The 9,159-nt window shown below is 51.1% G+C and overlaps 1 protein-coding gene across 1 annotated transcript; it reads right to left on the bottom strand.

The window, feature by feature from the left end:
- Window positions 1–2,876: 2,876 nt before the first annotated feature.
- DUSP6 (dual specificity phosphatase 6) lies at window positions 2,877–7,353 on the bottom strand. The gene is made up of 3 exons (XM_039240236.1): window positions 6,493–7,353; window positions 5,416–5,853; window positions 2,877–4,399 (listed from the first exon to the last, which is right to left on the bottom strand). Exons 1-3 carry the CDS (start codon window positions 6,890–6,892, stop codon window positions 4,092–4,094), a joined length of 1,146 nt encoding a protein of 381 aa, XP_039096167.1. The 5' UTR covers window positions 6,893–7,353; the 3' UTR covers window positions 2,877–4,091.
- Between the last annotated feature and the right edge of the window lie 1,806 nt (window positions 7,354–9,159).

Genomic DNA, 9,159 nt, shown 5'->3' with positions numbered 1-9,159 from the left:
CGTTAGATGACTTCAGGCGTCTCTCTGCCTCCATTTCTTCAGTGAAAAATAAGGGTAATAATAAGATCTATCCCACAGAGCTGTTTTTGAGGATTCAGTGAGATGATATTGTGCATGAAGTACAGCATCCGATACCCTTCATAAATGTTACTTGTTTCACCTGCTCCTCGCCTCATTTTATCATCTAACATGTGTCACCAATCCATAACCAGAAGGCTGAAATTATAAGAGAATCCCAGAATAAAAGGTGAAGGCTCTCATTTTACAGACAAGAAACAAGAAACTAGTGAGGCTGGGTGACTGGCTCAGGGCTATCTGGTTCATTAGTGAGAAAGCAAGAGTTAGAGTTCAGGTCTCCTAATTGCTGGGTCAGGGCAAGCCTCCAATTTTCACTCCTTTGAAGGCTGTGCTGATCTTTCTATCCCCAGAAAACCCTTTCTCAGTCTGATTTGAACCTTAAGACCAGTTTATACCATTAACTAGTGCATTCCCTAAAGTCTCCTACAGCCCCCATGAACCCTGAAGATAACCTCCTCTCTGAAAAGGCAGTCCCCCCCCCGCCCCCGGCCCCCTCAGAAGGGCAGGAAAGGTAACGCTTTCTCCTGAGGAAGAGACCCGAGGAAGCCACTAATGGGGACAGCAGGTGAGGAGGGAGGCCTGGGAGCCGCAGCTGCTGGCAAAGGTTGCCCTAGTAACCATGCGGGCTCCATTCAGGAAGCAAGCCCAGCTCTGAGATGCAAAATGATCGCCTCCACCAGCCCCTGCGAGCACAAAGGAGCCGAAGAGACAGAGGTAGAGCCCAGGAGAAAGGCAGGCACAGCGCGAGGTGGGGGCCCATGCTGTCAGTTACAACCTTCCACCTTCCATAGAAGAAAAAGAAAGGGAACAGCTCTTTGAATCTTCTGGCCTGCGTGAACCGTAAAAACCACCCATTTAATAGGAGTCCTTTTGTGGCAATAGAGGGGAAGCGGGCACCACTCTGTCACCAGCCTTATGAAACAATATGCCGGGAGAAGGGGGTAGAAATCCCAAACGCTGCAACTTTATGGGGGCCCTAAACTCTTCTTGCTCCCTCTCCTTTATTCAGACTGATGACAAAGACCATTTGCTACCAATTTATTGGACTCTTTTTTTTTTTCTCACAGCTTGAGCTGCTTAAACGCGGGGAGCTCCTTCTCCCCAAATCGCTGTCAGACACTTGCTGAATGGGCCAGGCTCAATTATGCTCCCTCCACAGGTTCAGCTCACACTGTGACCCTGCATGGCTTCCTGCTATTCATATGTGTTACTTCCCCTTTGTGGTAATGGCTTGTGGCACTTGGCCAGAAAACATTATTAATTTCAGAAGTGCACTGACAAACAAACCCACAGTGAAACGAGAGGAAGTGCTGAGGAGGCCAGCTGTCGGCTGGAGCAGAGCAGTAGGGGACTCGATGTATGCAGGTTCCAGAAGAGGAGATGATAATCCACAAAGAGGAAATGCACTAAAATTATCCACAGCCCAGAGTAAAGAAAAAAGAAAGGAAAAAACGAAAGAGAAAAGAAATCAGAGAAAAGAAAGGGGTGGGGGAACAGCACACAGCTACTTGAGCTGCAGCTGGACAGGAAATTGCTAACGCTGCTTGCAAATCCCTACTTTGAACAGGCAGTTTAGGGAATGCCAGGAGCGGAAACCGTTCAGAACTGGATTAACACAAGCCAAGTTGAACTGCAACCCACTTCTCCTTTCTCAGCTCTGGCTGACTTGGGGCACCCAAATGGGAAAGACTGAGTTGGGACTTTTCTGCACTCTTTCTGTTTGCCCTTTAAACATGCTTAGTTGCTAAAAGTCACCCTGGACAGTCTGATAGGATTGCCACAAAAGCAGAGCCACTCGCCCCTTATAACGTAGACCACCAAATGATCCAACTGGCATCTCACATGCACCCCGTGGGTGAAAAGCTCATCCTTCTCGATGCAGGTAAAGGGACTAATAACCTTGTCTGAAAATTCTGATTCTTTTGATTTCATACACCTGTCCTTTACCTTTATTTTTGGCTTCTGTATTTTCTCGCTTGGGACAAGGGGAGGTTATGTCCCAAGGAAAAGGATAGGGTTATTAAGCATTTACCTTGAAAGGAACTGTTCAAAAGAACTTCGACATAAGGTTTGGTAGTGATGTCTAGCCCACATTCTAAACCAGTTCAGCACAAAGCACATTACAACAGGGGTGGCAAAGGTTTAGCTCAAGTGCCAATATGAAATTTTCAAGCCCACATCCAGGCTCAGTGAGAAACCTAGTGAGGCCTTGCCATGTGCGTGAGCAGGGAAACGGGAGACATCATTCCTGATTCGTTATTCCAGCACTAGGGTAATTTGCAGGTGGAATTGCCCCAGTAACAGACTGAAGGACAATTATCCCTATATTCTCCCAGGCGTGTGTATGATCAAGCAGAAGACCCTGACAGGGAAGGAGAGAGGTTAAGAGAGGTTAACACCGTGTTGTCTTGTTATTCCAGAAGCCCCCCCCCCCCCCCCGACCCTGACGCTTTACTATTCAGGAATATCCAAACCTACTTCAGCAAGGTGTGCTCTATGACTTCATTTTTTTTCAAGAGCATTCCTATTTTCTTAAATAAGCCAGAATTGTATTCATAAAGTGTTGTCAGAATGCATCATACAGTCAGTTCCTTCTATGAGGTCATCTTTATTTGAAGCAAAAGGTTAATTTCATAAACCACACCTGAAAAACATTCCTGGGATTTGCTTAGACGATGGGAACTTTACCCTGCTCTTCCTACAGTACTTTCCAAGCCAATTTCACTCCCCCACTGAAAAATGCCTTAAAAGTCACTTCACAAGCAGGTACAATCAGAGATTTAAAAAACAAATACACATTCAATAGCCAAAATAGTTATTTATTAATAATTTAAGGTTTTACATTCTTATAATAAATTTCAGCTCAAAACTTTACACCATGAACATAATGGAGCAACTTAACTCTCCCTTTCCACAATCATATGCACTTCACTTATCAACCAGCTACCCATGCTCACACACACACTTCCAGTTTTATACAAATTTTTTTTTAAAAAAGGAAAGAAACCAACCCAAAGTATTGCATTTGAGGTGACACTCCCTGAAGAATTTTGTACAGAGGTAATATACTGTTTAGCACAGCTAAAGTTAAAAAAAAAAAAAAAAGTGAGCCCATGATTTTGGTGTCTTTCTAAGATATCCCCTTTGAGACAACACAAGCCAAAATATTTACAAAAGTAAGGCATAGTCAAACTACATTAAGGGGGGGGGGGGGAGTCACAAGGAAGATATATGAAAGAGAGTAAAGGCTGCACCATAACAAGGTCTCAGTGAGAACAGGGTCCATGAAAATGTAATTCAGAGTTGGTGAAGTCGAGCATGCTGCAAATATACCCTTTGGATTAGAAAAGAGCAAACGTTCCTGGTTTTTTTTGTTTTAAGAAGTGGCATACTGCTCTGTCTCCCTTTGGATGACTTCTTTTAAACCCATCAAAGAAAAAACAAACACAATTCAAACAAACACGGTCAAGTGATTTAAGATCAAATATTTACAATAATCAAATGGAGTATCAGATTTGTTTTCTTTATTATTGTTTATTTTTTGTTTGTTTGTTTGCAAACTGATACTACAAATACAGAGCTGAAACCTCTCTTTGGCTCCTCTATATGCAAAGTTGAAATCAGTCTTCACTGAAGACAGAATGTAATCAGTTCCAGGCGCAAAAGGAAACAGTCATACAAGGCCCTAGACGACACATGCTCCTACCCTACCATTTGGTCCTACCCTATATGCCTGGAGACCCTGGAATTCCAGTCCCTGCCTGGGTAGGCTGTACACATGGGCGTGGAGCGAACCTATGGCCTGTATCTATACAGCGTGTTCTGTTCTTCCAACAAGAATGGAGCAAATCTCTCCCACTGTAATAACCAATTCCACATGTGGGAACCTTGTCTCATACAGACAACTGGTGTCACTTTGACACCTGCGGCCGCGTACAAAGAAAGCAGCCCAGCCGATGCTGCCAAGAGAAACAGCAAAAGGAACGGAGGCATCCGGTGAGGCGTGTGGGGCCTCACGTGGATTGCAGGGAGTCCACCTGGTAGACGTTCTGGTTGGAGGGGGTGGTGAAATAGAGCTGCTGTGTGGGGGCCCGATTGTCACAGGGGCTGCTGAGTCCAAGCGTCCTCTCGAAGTCCAGCAGCTGGCCCATGAAGTTGAAGTTGGGCGAGATGTTGGATTTCTTCATCTTGACAATGTCGTAAGCGTCGTTCATGGACAGATTGAGCTTCTGCATAAGATAAGCCACAGTTACGGTGACGGAACGGCTGATGCCGGCCAGGCAATGCACCAAGACACCACAGTTTTTGCCCCGGGCCTCATCTGTAAACACAAAAAGAAAGGCAAGCTTTCAGGAGAGCGAAAACCACGCTTTGTGAATGATTAGTCTAAAAACTGAATCAAAGAAAAAAGGGAAGAAAGAAAAAAGAATCGTGTGTGGCAATTGAGCCCTGCAGGCAGCAGAAAATGTATCACTGCGATAAAACATGTACACTGGGCACAATTACATATTTCAGATATTTTCTGAAAAGGGAGCTTTTGTATTAAGTTTCTGCCAACAAAAAAAAAAATCCTTAATGTGTGCATTCTTTGCCTCAGCATGTGAATACCAGAAACCCTGCAATATGGTCTTGAATGCCTTTTATACAGACAAGCAGACTGCAAGGGTCTATTAAATTATTCTCCAACTGTTGTGCAGCTAACAATGGAGGTATTCAGGCATTTTAAAAGAGAGAGGGAAGTCACAGGGGACAGCCCATTAGGAGGAACAGGATGTCGACATGGCCTGAAAATGAGTTCCTTTGTAATAGGAAATGCATTACAATGCCTGGAGATTCGCTTCTCCAGGCTTCCAGCCCAGTTCTTCCTGCTGGGCTCAGGTTACCCTCACCGTCTCACTGTGAACTGGGTATCACGGTAACGTTCAACTGGATTACAACACCTAGCCTTCGTAGGGCTTTCCAACAACTAACCTTAAACAACTCTCAGGTCTGTTAAAATTATAAAGCAATGCTAAAATTCCTGTCAACGGTGGAGACTTCTATCCAGTCCAAAGACGGTGACAAAATTCTGTTGTCTGACCATGTACAGCCCGCTCTCAAATGACTGAATTCAAAGTGTCAAAAAGCACCATTTCAAATACACCTGTGGTCTGCAGCCGTGTTAAAAGGCACTTTTTCTTTTCTTAGCAAGAAGATAAACCAGGATTAAGACCCCCACTTGTAACATTAGACACCCGCAGTCAGGCATGCTAATCAGCAAGCAGCAAGAAAGGTCAACAGCTTAAATTCTATGAATGGCACTTAAAAGTCTGAGAAAGGACTGTCAATTAGTCTCACCTATGAAAGAAATGGCCTCAGGGAAAAACTGGGACAGGTTTTGACTCCAGTGATCCGAGATGGGAATCTGCTTGTATTTAAACTCTCCTGCGTTCTCAAAGAGATTCGGCAAATTGGGGGTGACGTTCAAGATGTACTTGATGCCGAACTCCTCCAACACGTCCAGGTTGGTGGAGTCCTTGGCACAGCCCAAATACAGAAAGGGTAGGATCTCCACGGGGAAAGAAGGCTGGCTGTTGGACAGCGGGCTGCCATCCGAGTCCGTTGCACTGTTGGGGTCTCGGTCAAGGTCAGACTCAATGTCCGAGGAGGAGTCGGAGCTGATCCGCAGGCCCCCGAGCCCCAGCACAGGCAACGGTGGCGAGCTGCTGCTACATGAGCCGTCTAGATTCGTCTCGCAGTGCAGGGCGAACTCGGCTTGGAATTTACTGAAGCCACCTGCCAGGACGAGAAAGGCAATCGTGTAACCTGAGATCCCGTAGTAGTTTTCACAGCTTGTGAGAGCCGCTGCCGGGCGCAGGAAACACCCCAGCACCCTACTAAAACCCCTACACACAGACCCAATTAAAACAGAAGGACACTTAAATGTGTACCCTCGGGAGTGGAACGAACAGGCCCGCCTTCCCTGGAAACCCTTCTTTTAAATCCGGAAATGCACAAAACGGCAACTTTTTAAAATATTTTGAGGGACCAGGAGGTGCAATCTGCGCGCGCGCGCGCGCACACACACACAGACACACACACCATGACCTCCCCTGTCCTGCAAATCTTAATTCAAAATCGAACGACAGAAAGCAGGGACGGGCGGAGAATACTCCAGGACAGGCAGGAGGAATGGTTAGAAAGAAACCACCCGTGCCTGCAGCCGGAAGCTGGTGGGTCCTGCGCCAGCCAGCTCGCGGGTGCGGGACGCACAGTTCGCAGCCCGTGGCTGGCGGATGTCCTGTGACCCAGCGGCGCGACTCAGAAGCGCCAGTCAAGCGCAGCAGGGGCATCTGCAGCCCGCGCGCCTTGCCCAGGGCGCACAGTCCCGCGACCCCCGCCGGGCCCGGCGCGCGAGGCTCCCCCGGCACGTACCTTCCAGGTAGAAGGCGCGGCAGCCCTCGTCCTTGAGCTTCTTGAGCAGCAAGCCAAGCACCGACTCGCCGCCGGTGTTCTCGTTCCAGTCGCTGCTACTCTCGTCGTAGAGCACCACAGTGTCGGTGCCGCAGCGCCGGGTGAAGCGGTCCCGGTCCTCGCCACGGGTGAAGAGCGCGCGCACGGGCAGGTTGCCCTTCTGCAGGCGCCGCAGCATGATGCCCGGGATGGCCACGTTGATGGCGGACTCGATGTGCGACGACTCATACAGCTCCTGAGGCCGGCAGTCCATCAGCAGCAGCCGCTCGTTGCCCAGCTCCAGCTGCTCGTTGAGCCACGCCACGGTCTTGCTGATCGCCATTTCCGACGCGAAGGGCACGGGTCTGAGCGTATCTATCATGGGGGTCGAGCTACCGGAGAGGGCGGGCTGCCTACCAGATGCCCCTCGGGGCAGGCATAGGCCGAACGCGCTGCGCGAAGCTGCCGCTCTCTGAGCGGGGTTTAATTCCACCTCGCCCTTCCCAGACCGTGTTAGCGGTTGGGGAAAGCGAGACAGAAGTGAAGCCGGCGGTCCCCGCTGCACCCCGCTGCAGCCGCTTGCTCCTGGTGTCAATGAATCTCTTTGAATGAAGCTGCCCAGACAGTTTTGTTCCTCCCCAGTGAATGAAATCCAATTAATTCGGACTCCCTGCTACTAAGAGGGGAGGGGAAAAAAAAAAAAAAAAAAAAGGTCCAGCGGCTCTTAATCCCTCCCTTTAAGACTGCACCTCAAAGCCGCCCGGGCGTCTTTCCTCGGATTATTCAAACCTCGATTTGCTCACTCTCCCTTGGACTCAACCCTCGCACACCCCCTGCGCGAGGCTGCTCCTCAATGGATACAAACAGCGAGCGTCTCAATGGATACATTCTCCCCGCCAGCCAATGAGCGCGCTGCGGAAGGGGCTGTTGCCGTGGGGACGGGCCGGCTGGAACAGGTTGTGTTGATGAATTGTTAATGAGTTTGTCATTCACAAAAACGGAAAGGAATTTCCGCTCCGGATAAGCCCCAGTGCAAACAAGCTGCAACAGCGGGCTCGGCGGGAGGAAGGAGAAAAGAGGGGGCGGCGGCGGAGGAGGAGCGGGGCACATAAACCAGGGCACTTCAGTTGTCTCATGTTTCCTTCTGTTGAGAGTTCACACTTCGCCTCGGAACTTTTGCGCACAAATGGTGCAATTAGCAGGCACAAAAGCCCTTGTTCGTGACGCCTGTGCTCGCAAGCTAGCCTTAAGAAAACGTGTGCTTTTTTTCCTTTTTATTCCCTTTAAACTCATTTGGACAGGAGTTCGCCTTAACCCCCCTCCTCCGCCCTCCTTTAGGCGGTGTGTGGCATTTGTTTGCCAGTTTAAAAAGCCCAGCTCTGTTTGCTCTGATGTTCTTTTAGCTGAGGCTGTGTTGGGGCTGGTGAACTGCCTGGGCTTTAGTGACCGATGAGGTGTTAAATGCTAATCCAACATCTTTCGAAACAAACTAGGATTTTGTTGGAACATTTTAAAGCGAGCAAGCAAACAAGTGGCTGGTTGTCCAAATAAGAAGAAGAAAGGTTTGAGGGTTGTTGTTGTTGTTGTTTAATAGCGTTTAAATTACTTTATTTTGTTTTAAAACAGGGGAACCTGCAGAAACAAACCGGTTGGACAGTTCGATGCTTTTATTCCCCTCCAGGGGCCTGAGGCGTTAGGAGCCATAGTTCCGGGGATCCAAGGGCCCCCCTCCTCCCCACTTCCTGCGGTCACCCACAGCGCGCTGGGGGGTTGCGCTCGTTAATCATTTCTGGGCATCTAGCTCGGCTTCCGACGGAGGAGCCGGTCTGGCGCGGCTGCCTGGGTTAGGTACACGGAGGGCGCGCGGAGCCAAGCGGGCTGTCCCCACCAGCGGCGAGTCGTGGGGAAGCCCTACCGCAAGGCCCGCGGGGGCGCGGGCAGCCTCGGCGACCGGTTGCGGTAGCCTAGAGAGGCCTGTCAGAGGGGAGCCTTCGGTCTCACCCCAGCAGCCCTCTGCGGGTCGCAGGGCACGAGCGAGCACCAGCTGCGCCTGCGCTTTGCGCTCCTTGCCAGCACCGGCCGCCTCCGCCTCCTGCCTCAGCTGGCTGGGGGCGATGGGCTACCCGAGGTCGGGTGGGGGGCCGAAAGTGGGCCTCTGGGGTTCCGACGCGGCCTGGGGTGGGTGAGAGGCGAGGCGGAGTGCCTGCCGGGGCCCCTTGCTCCCACGGAGGGCTGGGGGTCCCGGGGAACGTCTCCGCCGCCCTGCAGCACCAGCAGGTAACCGGGGACGTGCGGGCCAGGCTGACGCGCTGCGTCCAGCCGGGGCGCCGGGGAGCGGGGCGGGCCGGCCGGGGGCCGGATGGAGGCGTGGCCCGCTGGGGGCCGCGGCGGCGCGCAGGCACAGACCCAGCGCGCAGAGCTCTATTGTTACATAAAAGTGCCGGGGCCTGCCCCTCCGGAGCGGAAAACCACCTGCGTGCGGCCGGCCCGGCGCTGGGGGCAGGGGGGCCCTGCGGCCGGAAAGCGCGGGCCCTAATCCGGCCTCCCCTCCCTAACCCCCGGCGGAAAAGAGGCCGCGCCGAGTCCCGCCGCCGCCCGGGAGGCGGAAGCGGGGGCAGTGGCCCGGAGGGGAGCGTCTTTCCCCGGCGC

Source organism: Hyaena hyaena, unplaced genomic scaffold (assembly GCF_003009895.1).
Source record: "Hyaena hyaena isolate Hyena2069 unplaced genomic scaffold, ASM300989v1 scaffold_170, whole genome shotgun sequence".
In the NCBI taxonomy this organism is placed as follows: domain Eukaryota; kingdom Metazoa; phylum Chordata; class Mammalia; order Carnivora; family Hyaenidae; genus Hyaena; species Hyaena hyaena.
Note: the sequence above shows the minus strand (reverse complement) of the source record. Positions and strands in the feature narration are given on the sequence as shown.